The sequence below is a fragment of the Thermobia domestica genome, chromosome 9 (assembly GCF_964235325.1).
Source record: "Thermobia domestica chromosome 9, izTheDome1.hap1.1, whole genome shotgun sequence".
Taxonomy (NCBI): Eukaryota; Metazoa; Arthropoda; class Insecta; order Zygentoma; family Lepismatidae; genus Thermobia; species Thermobia domestica.
Window position 1 is genome coordinate 25885632 of NC_137462.1, and position 16082 is coordinate 25901713.

General features: G+C 32.2%; 1 protein-coding gene across 1 annotated transcript in view; it reads left to right on the forward strand.

Moving 5' to 3' along the window:
* The window catches only part of corn (microtubule-binding protein cornetto), a gene marked incomplete in the record, with an annotated part of 206990 nt that extends 191510 nt beyond the window's left edge, over window positions 1-15480 (forward strand). The window contains 6 exon segments of the mRNA XM_081770780.1: window positions 257-604; window positions 3526-3773; window positions 5221-5413; window positions 7970-8134; window positions 10630-10785; window positions 12911-15480. Coding sequence (XP_081626906.1) covers window positions 257-604; window positions 3526-3773; window positions 5221-5413; window positions 7970-8134; window positions 10630-10785; window positions 12911-13135 — 1335 coding nt within the window.
* Window positions 15481-16082: the final 602 nt, after the last annotated feature.

Genomic DNA, 16082 nt, shown 5'->3' on the forward strand with positions numbered 1-16082 from the left:
CTCTCTTGGACTTGTAATCGTTCTTGCTAGCCATTTACAGGACTCTCACTCAATTATTCAGACCGACCAACAGGCTTGTGAGTTTGCACACCTCTGTTCGTTAACAGATAAGGCAGAGAGGATTGTATTTTTATTTTCTACATAAGTATACTTACAATTTATGCCTAGAATTTCTTCAGACAGTAGATCTGAAGAAATATTTAGCAATATTTTGATTGTTTCAGGTATACTTTTGTTATATTTTCTTATTCAGCAGGATGTAATATTCCACAATGAAGCGTACACACACAGCAGCGTTGAAGCCAGCCCAGAGAAGAAACCGGTCGTTTCTGCAACCACTGAAGTTCCAAGACGAACTCCGTCACCAAAGAAGGGAGCGTCATTTGTGTCTGCTGTGATCAGCGCTATTCGCAACGCTGCTGCGCAGTCACCATTTTCCGGCAATAAGACAAAGTCAGGAACTCCCAAAATCTCACCTTCATCAACGGCGCCAGCACTAAACTCCGAGTCCACGTCTCAGGAGCCTGTGAATGGGAATAACAATGAAACTGGAAGGGCACGCACAAGATTAGTTGGAAGCGAATCGCTTCAAAATCTTTCACAGGTATTTGGCGCACAAAATTTTTATTTATTTATTTATTTATTTGTAAACGTTATGAATTGTTTTATATTAAAGGAATCCTTTTGCTTTGCTTACTCTCTTGGCAATTAGTTACCTACACCTTCGTATTCCGTAAAGACTTTTCAACACACTGAAAAATGCACAAGACCCTTTGTTCCTCAAATCTACAAACCACCCACGATCTGACGTAATATAGATCGATCCAATAAATTGCTACTTCTAATTCAATATTCAAACGCATTCGCATGAAATGACTCAATTCATATTTACAGGACCGACAATTTATTAAATACATTTTGAGACCTTCATACTTTATTAATGTACAATTTCTTCGTCGGACAAGTTCCATAACTAAGCTCTAATAATCATTCTTTATTCGGTTTAGTGAAGATATTTGAGAAAATAAAGTAAGTATATCGCTTTTATTTATAAGTTTATTCAGCCTAAACGTCTCCTATAGTGTCTTCAACACACTATGTTGCATGCTTTTGGTTAATCCATACAACAGGTACACTTCTCATCCAGGATTCCAGAATTTTATAATCGATACATCCAAAACTCAAGCCATAGTTTTCCTACCTTCTCGTAGGGAGAATTTTCCCCCTCAATCACATTTTGATTCCCTCAAAGAACCCACCTGAAGCATCCCTGCAGGGGATGTTTGTTTTCCCCCCCAAACCATGTTTAGTGATAGAAAGTTTTAGTATATTGTCTAATTTCACTGCTTTTTGTCCTTCTATGTAATGTACTTTTACAATGGAAGATATTGTCATTCCTATACTTAAATACACTTCGGAAAGGTTAGGTGCGGGCATCTCAGGCAATATAGTTCATTTACTTATTGTTCGTAAGTGTATTGATTTAATAATTTTCTTGTCATACATACTGTCTGTATAATGTGTATGTTGTATGGTGTGATCCTCTGTCTTGGTGGGCCTCATTTTATCCCCGCATCTCCCAATAGGAGTCACCTAATTCACACACTATCTCCGCTTTACATCCAAACCGCGTCTACTTTTCTAAATTCTATCATTAAGATTTAACCATTCTCCAATACGTACCATCAAAACAGTCACACACCTGGCCACTCTGTTTGATTAGCATTTAGTATGAAAACATGCCCCAAAAACGATGGCTGCAATCGCCTTAATGACCTTAATGTACTCATTTTGAACTGTGTTCTGTGACGTTACAATTTGTTGCTCCATTTCTCAGAAAACCACACGGAGAGAACAAGAATCCAACTGTGTGTTCTGTGACGTTACAGTTTATTACTATCTTTCTCAGAAAACCACACAGAGAACAAGAAGCAAGTAGGAAACCTCGCATTAAAGAAGGGCAGTGCTGACAGGCTAATAAGAATATCGATGACGTAGTAGATAGTTTTTCAAATACACAAATCGTAGTTCTGTTTCATTTCCACTCCTCCTTCGCTCTTCGCGTTTTTCCTCCACTTCATCTGATCGTGACTCCTATGTCACAGGTTGAATAGTTGGTAATGACTGCCTTATGGTGATAACAGAAACGAAATAGAGCTTGAAACTGTATAGCCAGCGGCTCCGGGTTCGAATCCCGGAGGGAAGACTTCTTCTCTTCTATATTCTTAAGAAAAACGCAATAAGTGTTATCTACCCTTTCATTCTTCATTTCGCTATACTAATATTTATAATGTGCTCTTGGAATTCTAATCGGATCATTGTTTTTCCTATATAATTTCGTCAACCTATTCTTTTGCCATAGATTGACTGCTACTAATTGATAAAAACAAAGATAAAACTAAAAGTAACTTGTTTAGGATTTAAAAAAAAAAAAAACACGTTAAATACAGTAAAACCTGCCTTCAACGGACCTTTTATTAAACGGAAAACTGACTTAAACGGAAATATTTTACGGTCCCATGAATTTTGGAGTAAAAGTGTAAAAGGCCCTTCATTAAGCGGAAACTGTGTTATGCGGACAACGGAAAGCAAAATAAAACTTTAACGGAAAATTCTGAGTTTCAGACTACACGGATAAGAAATTTTTTTAGACATCATGTGAGAGGCTAACATATACATTAAACTGTGTGCGATAAATTCTTCGTTCTTTTCTTAAATCTTTATGGACAATGTTGACCTTTGTCAACCACTACTCATATTCACCGGGATTTCACCCCCACAAGTTTCGGCTGGTCCTTCGGAGCATGTCAGCTGTCAGTCTTCTTTGTGTCAGCGTACTTCAGTTCCCCTTGTGTAGCGACTAGCGGCAGCCGACAAAAATGAGGGGAAAACTGATAAAACAAGGTTCTGAAAAATAGGAATTGACGCAAGAAAGCGGGAATTATATATCCTTATCACATGTCGTTAAAACAAGTAGGAAAGAGTTCAAGGGACTATCAAAATTCCAGAGAAAGCTTTTCTGTATCCTGAACTATACCGCAGCCAAGCAGCAATGTATACAGAAAATCCTGCTTGACTACTGGGAAAAATAAACAACGTTTTTTATGTATTAATCCGTAGAAGGAAGAAGTACTGTAATTGAACAAGTTACGTACATCTATATATATTCTCAGTATGTCCGTTATAAGCATTTTTTTTTAAAGGAAAGGTCTACCTCCATTAAGCGGAAACCTGACTTTAACGGAAATTTTTGCGGGTCCCGCTCGATTCCGCTGAAGACAGGTTTCACTGTAATATGTAATATTCTTCGTGAAGTCTATATTCTTCAGTTAGTCTGGCAGTCGATAGCAACAGAATTGGTTTCCGAAACACATTAAAAAAAAAAAAAAAAAAAAAAAAAATCTGATCAAGATTCTCTGGACACACAAAGAAAATGTTGGTGGTTATTAATTTTAAGAAAAATGTGCCAGACTTACCTTTGTTAAAGTTAAAAACAAATTTTACTCATTAATAATCTGCTTCTAGGCTATTATGAATAGACACAATTTGGAGTTGGCAGAAGGACGAGACGTGCCGGAGGGTCAAGAAGACAACAGTTTGGTGTCTAATGGAGATTCTAGTGATTCTCTTCTTGGCGACTACACTCCTTCAGGAACGTCAACATTAGTGGATCAAATTATTGAGGTGGACAACCTTGTGACGAAGTTGTTGAAGGTGTTGAGAATTATTCAACTGGAGAATGACACCTGTATTGATGAGTTGCACGATGAAAGGTATCTATTACACTTTATAACATTAATTCTACATTCACATTTTCTGAACGTAGTAACTTTATATATTAAACATAAAATGTCAACAATTTTTCTCATTATCTGTTTAACATTGCATATGAAACAATTTATTACTATTATTATTATTATTATTATTATTTACTAGGACTAATAATACTAATCTTTCTTTGATATTTCTGCATTGCAGACTTGTTCATTTCAGGTAATCTTTAAAAACCTCAGAAGTTATATTATCTATACATGAACTTAACTATATATAGGCCTATCTTTCGGAAGCTACGTCTTGTCTGATCAGAGATGCGAGACATAACTAATTGACAAAGCGTCAAATGCAGTCCAATAATATGCAAGGGGTGAAACTAACTTGTGTTAATTTGAAAAACTAAACCTAACGTGTGTGTATATAGTGCTTCTGGTATGTAGAGAGAATATTTTGGAAAAAAAAAAAAAAAAATCGACTACTTTCCCCCTCTGTTGAATAAAATTAATTTGGCAATTGCAAGCGATATCACCAGTGCCTTCTTCGGGCGATATTCAAAAAAGGTAAGGTGAGATAGACTTTTCTTTTCGAGGCGTGTTTCAATACCTATCTTAAACAGTTCGGAGAATATCGTCTACCATTTGAAAATGTCACCTTTTTCTCAATAACTTTTTCTGGTGTGTAGAGTTGTCCTTTCTTGTTTTCAAATTGCACTTTATCTTGCTTGTGTACATTTTATATGCTGTAGTCATATTTGTTTTTAAAGCATCACCATTAGAAAATGAAAAATGTGCACATTGAATAAAGATGGCTATTTGTCACGTTGATCTTTAAGTGTGTCGTAAGTTAAAAATCTGGTTATGATATTCTGCCAGAGATTTATCTTCTTATTCGAAATTTAATAAGGTTTCTTTCTCAGGATGTTTTTTTTTTATTTTATTTTATTTTATTTTTTTATTTTATTTTTTATTTTATTTTTTATTTTATTTTTTATTTTATTTTTATTTTTTTATTTTATTTTATTTTTTTTATTTATTTTATTTTATTTTATTTTATTTTATTTTATTTTTTATTTTATTTTATTTTATTTATTTTTTATTTTCTTTTTTATTTTTTATTTTATTTTATTTTATTATTTTTTTATTTTATTATTTTTTTATTTTATTTTATTATTTTTTTTTATTGTGTAGAATGCACTGTTTAAAATTTACGTTGTTTGTAAACCTAATTTTAGGCTTTTATAAAATGAATTGATCATCCTATTTGCCGAATAAATACGCTGCTTTTGCCTTGCACATTAGTATCAAAGTGTCTCGCATGTCTGATCGGACAGTACTTTACAATCATAAATAGTACAAATGCATGGGCATGTTTAAAGTGCTTACAGTAGACATTGTGACTTGCTTATCGTAGGCATGCTTATTAGTGTGATTTTATCTATTTTTATAGAGTACAACTAGCAGAGCAAGTTCGACGTGAGCAAGAGAACAGGCGGGAAGTGCAGGAAGAGTTGAGGAATTGGGAGCGTCTGGGTGCAAGACTTCGAGGTGAGATTCAAGACGCTCATCTCCAGATACAGCGGCGAACCAGAGAACTAGAAGAAGCGCAGCGACAACTCATTCACCAGCAAGAAGAAGTTGAGGTACTCAACACTACTTTTCTTTCTATCTCTTAAACTGAGGACTTCTAGGCAGTTTTGGAAGTACGATGGCTCAGTGGCAGAACGCTCACCTCTGATGCGAGAGGTCCTCAGGTCATGTGAGTTTGCGGTGGCAAAAATCTTATTCATAGGTTTTCTCGGGGTCCTATATTCTCATTCCACGAATTACTTCACAATAATTCACTTTTATTAATCATCCGCCTCCTTGAGCGTAAAGGATGTAAACCTGGGCCGCTAAACTAGAAATTCGTTTGATTTCATTTCACTGATCAGTCTATGAACTGAGACCCCAACTTATACCATATACTGACCTGAAAAACCTTCAATTAGCTTGGAATTTATTTTCCTACCTGCAAAATCTGGGAAATTAATTAGAAACCTGTAATTTCCTCAAAGTTACCATTTTCACTACATAATATCCAGTTTCTGTACGGGCTTATGTTTTGTGAGTATGTGGATGGTGACCACAGCGTACCCAAGCTGTGAGTGTCACTACTTCTACTTACTTGGGATAAGTTTCTTTTTCCTCGTTTCTTTAGTCTTTCCTGCGGTAGAGTTTTCATAGGCACAGTTGAAAGTTCTATCCTTTTTAACAGTTCGAAGCATGTTTTTATTATTATTATTATTATTATTATTATTATTATTATTATTATTATTATTATTATTATTATTATTATTATTATTATTATTATACGTATACATCCCATGTAGTATAGGAAGCCCTTTTCTCATTTTGATTCAAATGTATTTATGATTTGTCAGTTGATTTTATGATCCCTTGTATGAGTTAATTTTGTAAATATAAAATAAAATAGACATTCTCCATTTAAGAAAAATATACAGCAACATGTAATAGTATCAATTAACTATGTTTAGAATTTAAATTAATATATATATATTTTTTATAATTTCCTTATATAGTAAAACAAAATGTAAAAGCGTTACTACTACCAAGGGATATGAGACACCTGGTAGTTAAAGGTGAGAACTCTGCTTGCCTTTGTTAGTTACAAAACATTTTTCTCAATTGGCCTTCGGGTAAGGCTTATTAACAATAACAACTTTTCTTTAAAAAATCTAGACCTGGAAAATAATATAAATAGATTTGAATAAATCTGGAATTTAAAAACAAACATTTAGTAGACATCCTGATATCGTCGTTATCCAACATGAGAATGAATTTGACTTTAGAACAAATGAGCATAAGTAATTATAAGAGGGTTTTTGCTTTTTTTAAGCCTAAACTGTTTTGCAAAACTTGTATCTATGAAGAGACACGGTTCGTGAGGGAAGTCAAATTGGTAAAAAAAAAAAAATGCTTTGTCGCTTCAAACTAAGAGAAGAAAAGAAGATACCTAGTATTGTAACCCTTGTATACGATAATAATAATAATAATAATAATAATAATAATAATAATAATAATAATAATAATAATAATAATAATAATAATAATAATAATAAACTTTGATACACAGTAAAAGTGATCACATATTTGAAGTTCCATTTCGTCCAGTAGATGTCAACCGCTGGAGGATGTTTGCTGCCACCTAACGGCAAGAAATGTAACTTCTACTACTTTTGTTTCAATAGTAAAAAATGGAACATGGATAACTACATTTAAAGTCATCGTTACCTGTGAAGACCTTAACGCATTTACTCCAGTAACGAACTTGGCCGAGATATTCGCTCTAGCTATGTGTTGCAAGAAATGAATTTTTTAAAAAATGCTTTCATTCAAAAGTTACCTTGTGGAGTAACGGACGTACTAACATTACAAGCGTATAAGTCCCAGTTACGTGATTCTAATAATAGTAAAGAGTGGGGAGCTTTTAAAAATAATAATTTGCGGTAAACGCAAAAAGTAGTTCAATTATATATTTATAATTATATATTCATAATCATTTATAATTATAATTAAATATATTACGTAAATATAAATATAAATATATATTTATAGTCTTATAACAATAATTCAAAACCATTAATTGAACAGTCACCAACGAAAGTGAATTTTCATGTGCAACGTGCTTTGTCAATAACTTCAGAGCGGAGACAATTGCCTGAATAAACATATCATCATCATCGTAGATATTCTGCCATTATTGGTAGATCACTTGCTGCAACTGTAAAGCTTCCATCTTTCACAGTATTCAGCTGATTTCTTCGTCTTCAGTTTCAATAAATATATCAGCAACTTGAAAATAATATTGGTTTTCCCCAAGTTCAACAGATTTTCTGAAATAACTGTTTTGCAAAATGACTGTTTCTGCAAAATAACGGTTTTGAAACAACAAATTCTATAAGTTGATATCACTTTTGCTAGTGGTTGTAAGAATTCATAATCAGCATATCAATAGATATTAATTATAAGCAAAAAAAATTATACCATACATAATTTGCATGCTACATATTACTTTTACTTATGTTTTGCTTTCACATGTAAAGTGACTTTTCTTTTTTAATTGAGGCATCTTTGCGGTAGTTTTTATGTCTGAAAGTAAACTGTTCCTTCATTCTCATCTATTGATACCATTACAGCGACTATCGCAGGATGTCCAGAATCTGACAGCTTTGTGTCAAAAGGCAGAACTCGAACTTCGAAGTCGTGATGAAGAGGCAGAAACTGTTTTAAGGCAGTGGCAGGAAACGAATGTAGTGCCATCTATTGATGTTTTGTCAAGAATGGTGTCGGTGCGTAATGAGGTAAGCATATACTTAGAATGAACAGAATTCTCTTAGAGATTTCCCGTGGCTAAGCGATCAGCGTACGAGCCTTTGACGTGTGAGACCCGGATTTGATTCCCGACGGGACTTCATGTGGTTCTAATCTACGTTAAGCTGTAGGTCCAAGTCTCGTATAGCATTGCTGCTGATCGGGATGTTAAACTCAAAATCAAATTAAATCAAAAGAATTCGTTCTATTTCTAGTTAATATAGCTTCTATTGCTTTATAGTTTAGAGCAGTGCTATTCAACTTTTTTTCTCGCGTATCCCTAGGTACAGTTCGACATCCAATTGTGTACCCCTGAAGCTGTTTAAAATAAATTAAATCGAAATTAACATATTAAATTTAATACACATGTTCTATTGATTAAAAAGGAGACAAAGAGACCCAATAAAAGTACTATCAGTGCCAATCAAAAGATTATTTACAAAGGGATAAACTGCACATCCGAAAAATTAACATGGGAAATTTCAAATTTTTCTTTTCAACTATGATCATTCAATAAATATTGGAAAAATGCTTATTTTAGGATTACGTAACCCCGGTTGAATAGCACTGGTTTAGAGAATATAGTGTGTAAATTGTAAGTTCGGTGATTGGATTAGAGTTTATCGTCTCATTCAGCACCAACGCAACATGAGACGTGGACCTACAGTTAAACGTGGGATCTGAATCACATGAGCACTTGCCGGGAATCGAACTACGTGCCTCATGTCGAAGACGCATATATTGCAAGTTTATACTAGAGTAAGTTAAGTCATGGTAGTTGATATTTAAAAAAAAAAAAAAAAAAAAAAAAAAAAAAAAAAAAAAAAAAAAAAACGTGTTTGTGAAATTTTTGCCTTACTTTCACTTTTAAATTCGAGGTTTTATTGAGATAAGCTTAAAAATAATCATGATATTTACCTAGGTATATTTAGTATATTATGTTTTAACATATACTTTTTCAGTAATGAAGTGAGAGTATCGAACATTTTATCAAATAATGGAACTATTTTAAAATACAACTTATTCAGCATTCAAATTAATACATTTTTGTGGAATGGGTAGGATAAAAGAAATGTAATTCAGAAGATCCATTAAATTTCACAGCTTTTAGTAATATCAAAGTGTCACATGTATCCAGAAAAATGCTTTTACCTATGTTTCTTTCTGTATATTATTTAAATAATCCAAGGTTCAACGTACTATAAAAATAAACGTTTTGTTGGGGTAAAGATAGAAAAATAAGACCTTGGCTGGTGCATTAATGTCAAGATAAAGATAAGCCTTCACCTTTACTTCCTAGCCTCCCTCCATATTCACTCAAAATGGAGAGTTTAATGAGAGAAATTTTATACTGTTTATAACTTTTAATTCCGTATTATTGGTATAGTCGTGCTTATACTTTCTTACTGCGTATATCTAGGAGTCTGTAAAGTTTTTCCGGGACACGTAACAATAAGGATTCTGGTAGAAATAGGGCAAGGAAGTCGCCGCGTTTTATTTGACTAAACTTTACAGTAATAATGTTCATCACAGTATCTAGCAAATGAGTACTTCATACTACAGTGTTACACAAATATGTTTTTTTGTGCATATTCTTTACAATGTTGGTTGAAGAATTAGTGGATATAGATTTTTTTTTCTGTTTTTCTCCTTTGGAGGGTTATGTCATAACGTTACGGTTAATTTCACTCAGTTCCATTTATATCATATTTTCAAGGTGAAAATTTTGCTCATGTGAGGAATCTGCTAAGTTCCAATCCTTATTAAGTTTCGGAATAATTTTCTGTGAAACTTCGCATCATAGTGGTACTGACTTTGGCCTATGGGTGATATACAAAATTATTATATTTGTTAAATAAAAAGCCTTTTTAGTCGCATTAATAGAAAGCTATATTTATATAATATGCGACAAAAGAACAACATATACACATTATATCAAAACTATGCTTAAAAAAAAAAAGAAAGAACTCTCTCCGATGTCCACTAAATAATACGTTAAATTGCCGACTTACTTAAAACATAATTTAAGCCATAGCAGAACTCAAAAAAAAAGTTTATACGATGTTCTGTAACAAAAGATATCATGATGTAAACGAATATTTAAATGGTGATGTTATTTGAAATGAACGTAACATTAATAATAGTCAAACTCATAATATTCAAACTTATATGACAATTCCTATGTATTGGTCTCTGACCTATTATGTACAAAAATGGATTAATAAAAGAAGGAATGAATTATATACATGCAAAGCAGAATAATTTATTTATCCTATATGATAATTCGCATATTGATCTGTTTCAACAAATGAGATACAATATTCTTACAGACTATCAAATAAAACAAATTGATGCGAGAAGTAAGGACTTGATTCTGTTGTAATTTTTTAGTGATATTGTAAGAAATATTTTTGAGAACAAAGCATTTTGCTTGAAACTGTATTTTTATTATATTATTGGATATTTAAGTATCCCATTTTCGCAGGTACCAGTTCTGAAGGAAAGACTAAGCGAAAAGGAACAACAGCTGACAGAAATCGCTCAGAAGTTTGCTTTGTCAAAGAAGCTTCTGACGGATAATTGGCATCAAGCAACAGCACAAGTTAGGAAACAATATGAAGCAATTGATAATGCATTGGAGGTAAGTGTAGATTCGATATACAAATATATGCACCCAGTGATGTCATTCAACCGGTTTGCCCAAACGGGTTGTTAAAATTTCAGATTTCCAGAACCGATTGTAAAATTGTCTCCACCTCTCTCGATCCAGTACTTACGGAATTTTTAAAAATTCTCTTGTACCATTTCTGAGAATCTAATGATATATAGGGATACAAGGGGGGCTTTATGTTCACGTATACAGTGGATAAAATGGGTTTCAATCCTGCTTTACACTGGATAAAGCGGCAAACTATGGTTTAGCCCCACCCTTTATCATATCCTGGATCCGCCACTGATATATATATATATAAAATATATAATATATATTTCTACAACGCCTCATCAATGGAAACTTAATTCTGCTGATATACAAACGCAGTTCGTTCCTGAACATGTGATTAGTTTCCTGTCAGAAGCGCAAATTCTAAGTTGCGCTGACGCAAACCGATACAAATCTACATACACAGGCCAAAGTATTAAAACAAAAATATATGGATATTATTACTAAGTCAACTTAGTATACTAAACCTAGAACCGGTTGTTAAATTACTTGAATGACACCACTGTGCGTACCTCAGTACCTCATATTTTAAATGTTGCAAGTATTCATGAAATGTCTTTATATTAAAAAAAAAGGGGGGGACTTTTTTGTCAATATTTCTATGTACTCAACTTTAACATGTGCAGTCTACAAATAGATAAAAATGTTCTTACCTTATTCATCGAAGTTTATATGGCTTCAGGGCACAACTTACCCCCTTTGTAAGTTTTATACAGAGGAAAGCTCAAGATTTAGAAGGCCGAAAAATGATCAAAATGCACACAAAATGCTGCTTATTGCCAAAAAGATATGCTATCCCAAGTTAACACGGAAAAAAATGCCAGCATTTTGTGTGTTGACGACGACACCGATCATCTGGAACTTCACCAGAACAAAGCTTCAAATCACACAGTCAAAATATCGCTGCTCTCCAACTCATGGCAATTGCAACTGGAATCCATACTATGACGTTCAAAGATATTCCCATTAAGAGTCCAGATGCTTTTGGACTTCTCAACGACGGCGCCTTTCATCACGTCGGGTTGGTTTCGCATGGTAAATGTCTCTAGAAATCCTGCAAGCAGGATTGAATATACTCATACTACAGCTACAGCGACGTCTGCTGCAGCGGAAAGTGCGATGTCGTGCAATAGTCAATAACACTGGCCATCACATCGAGCATGATTGATTGCAGTTGGGTGGAATATCTTAGATAAACATGAACTTCAATTTGTTCAGATGTATGTTTATATTTATTTAAATACTATACAATAGATTTCTATCCTGTTTCTTAGGCTACAGAAAATGAAAAGAAAAATGGAAATGCAAATAGTTACTGCCAATAACAATATTATAATCTCATGATCATGTGACATCGGAAAACGAAATGTCAGATTGTAATGTGAACAACTTCAATAGCTATTTTATCAATAAACTCAAAGGTACTAACTTTTGTTCCTCCAAATTCTTAAAAATTGTTCAAAAATAATATTAACCTTCAAATTTTCGCTAACAGCTATCAGCATTTTCTAAACTTAAGTAAGGAATAGTATTTTTGGTTTGGATATGTAATGTAGAAGAATATAAAGATTTAATTAATCCCTACCAAAATACTGTCCCTTACCTGTCTTGAAAATGCTGGCAATTGTCAGTGAAAATTCAACAACTATCATAATTTTGTCAACGATCTTTAAGAATTTTGAGGACCAAATACCTTAGAGTTTATATTTAGGTGCCAAATGTCTGTTTGAATACTTTAGTTCAGGGATGCAAATAAGCAATAAAATTTTACTAGCCCAATTAAAAAAGCTACTAGCCCACATTTCACAATAGAAATCATTTACTTACCTTCGGTATGGTAGTAAATACTCGCCTGTATCGATGAACCACTCGCCCCAGGCGAGTGGTTATTTGCATCCCTGCTTTAGCCTATGAGAGAAGTAGAGTACTAAGAGGTTGTGAGTCATGTTTATTACATAGTTTCATATAAATTATAGTTTAAACGTTGTTATTATTTGCTTCCCATAACCACTTGACTTCATTTGAATATTTTCCGTAATTGTAGGTTTTACACAGTGTGCAAGGTATAATCCTTCAGTGTCCCGCATTGACGAAGCTTCAACAAGATTTGGAAGATCTGAATTTCAAAACTGCTTCCATGATGCCTATGGTTGGAACTGAAAATAATTGGAACGGTGATCTCAACGCTAACGCATCCACTAACGGAACTCACGAGAATGGAATTGATTCCACGACATGTATTACGGAAAGTATTAACGGCAAAGTTTAGAAGTTCAATTTCGTATTTTATAGATTGAAAAAAATAGTGATACACTAGGACACTGTATCTGACCATATCTCCCACCCTGATTTTGTTCGTAATAATTTAGTTACCTATATGCATGGTGCTGAATCATTTGATCTCTTTTTTTTTCTTACATTACTTTAAATTTTTTTCTAAATAAATGATTATATACCTACTTGGTAAAATATGATATTCAAAATACCTTTAAAAAAAAAAAAAACAGTAATGAATACAGTACAAGAATTTAAATATTTAATATTTTGTAAACATGATTATGTAAATTTAGATGAAATCACAAACTCTCACAAATTTTCGATTACGTTTATTATTGAAATAAGAAAAAATCAAATCTAAGAACTTCGCATAAATTTGAATTGTGTAATTATTATGAGATTGTACTCTTCTATTGGGTAAGAATATTTCGATTAATGTAACAACTTGTCATTGAGCGATATAAAAGAGTGTGTTACATCAATATGGCAATTTCTTTCTGGAAACTGAACAAAAACTTTCGAAAATTTATATGCTTTTTAGTGGACTAATATAATTATAAAAAGTTTTTGTTGGCGAAAGATTTCTACAAACCGGATATTTTTTGCTTGTATCGACTTTTCTCTCCAATAAATATTAAATAACTTTATGCCCTTTCTTATGTACCATTTTAAAATGTCTGGGAATGTTGCTTTGTATTTATACGTGGTCAATATCTTTGAAGACTGATTTTTAGTTTGTTTTGCTCAGATATGTATGTATAATTTGTACTATGATGATAATTTTACATTCGCTTTTTTCCTTAAGATTCGTTTGCATACTATTAATAAGGAAGGAAAAGTACTCCCTCATACAATATGTAAACATATTCTTTTCCACTAAAAGGGAAAGAATTAGCTAGCTCTTAATAATTTTTAAGCTGTTGTATGAGTCTTTGTAATAAGGCTTTCTTAAAATACTTTAATTTTTTATGTATGTATATATATATAAATATATTTATAATATGTAGACGATCAGTTTTTAGGCAATCTATACATATATATATATAACAAATTATTTTAAAAATGTAGGTAAAGGATTCTTTTCACATTGTATGCCTACTTCTTAATTAACTGTACGTATCGATATAACGTATAAATATATATATACACATGTATGTCTGTAATTATTCAATTTAATTATGTGTCTGTCAAGTTATAAATTCAAGCTATTGTCATCATAAACATGTACAGCGGGGGACACTTCTAAATGGTACAGCCATATGGAGATTTACGGCTAAGGTGTACCATTTAGAAGTGTCCCCCGCTGTACCATTAATACCAAAGTAAATGTATAAAGCAAAAAAAAATCATTGAAGTCTGTTTATAAGTAACTAATATTAGAATGATGATTTGGAAAGAAAAGTTTATGAACTGAAAATTGTAAATGCGCAAGTGATATAGTATACAAATATCGAAAGAAGCTTGACTGTGGTGTTAAATGATCAAATTTGGTACTATTTTTGCAATGTTATATCCGTTTTTCCACCTTGTTGAAGAACCTTAGCCAGCAAGTCAACTTAAGGGAGACGATACGAAGTGTTGAATATGGGTAAACCATATGAATGATCAAAAATATCTGGTATTACACGCATGATATGATCCGCATTCTAGAAAGTTTGCCTTCGCAATATTTTTTTTTTTCTAGGAGCGATCATAGCCTCTCTGACTACAGAGTTTAACTTTGCAATATCCATCGTTGCTCTGTTTAATTATAGCATGTATTTAAAAATTTAGTAAAGAGTTAATCCAAATATAAAAGAAAATGAATTCACTTGTTTTTTTCTCCTTTACAACAGTATTAAATACATAATCAGAATTACCACTATAAAACAGTCTTTATTTGTCTGGCAAAATATAGTCGTTTTGAAAAGTTTTGGTTTTAATAAAACTTTTTTCCCGAATAAAATACTATTTGCATAACAAATATATAAATAATTACAATAATTTATACAGTATATACTTGAAATAATTCTCCCCTAGTATGGAAGTTATTTAAAATACATGTAGTTTATTGTAATAAAATTGATTCTCAGTATTTGATATAAAATGAATAAACATAATTAAGATTAATTGTGATATTATTAAAAATTATATTGAGTTTGCCAATATTTATAATTTTTTTCTGATCTATTAATAAATTAAATAATGAATTATTGTACTTCTATTAAATACAGTAAATTAGAATATAAATTCTCGTATGCTATATCTGTTTCAAATATTCGATTTGCAGTAAGATAAAAAATTTGTAATAAATCGATTATAATCCTAATTATGTAAAGTCAAATTTTGAACGAGAAATTACCACTTATTTCAACTTATTTGTCTAGGATTTATACATACAAATTCACATATGCTATTCTGATTTTAGATATTAATGTCAACTCTACATGAACAAATATATTATAAAAGCAATATTCAATGGTTATGAGATTAAAATACATTGCTTAATAACACATTACTTTAAAAATAATAATAATAATTTTGTTAATTTTATGCTACAAGAATTGTAAATACATTAAATACAGAAAGCCAACTGTGATATGTAACCAAATTATGTATTATTATTATTTGGTCGAAACTCTGACACGAAATGTAACTGTAATTTCAGCATATTTGAAGGGCAGCACTTGATACTATAATAAATATGTAAAATATTTTGCTGGAGTAAACTGGAACGATTTGAAGTGCATTGGTCTCGTGTATCGTATCAGGTTGGTGTGTTTCTCTGTGAAGTGCATATGAGTGAGGTTTTCAGTAACAGTTAGCAAAGAAAAGATCTCAGTATCGTAAGAAAAACAGAAAATACTTTTTTTTGTGTGTGACATTCCAGTAAGGAATGGATTCATCGTAATAATGTGACGTTCGTGTGTGAAGTGATCATGTCTTGTAATGTATATAAA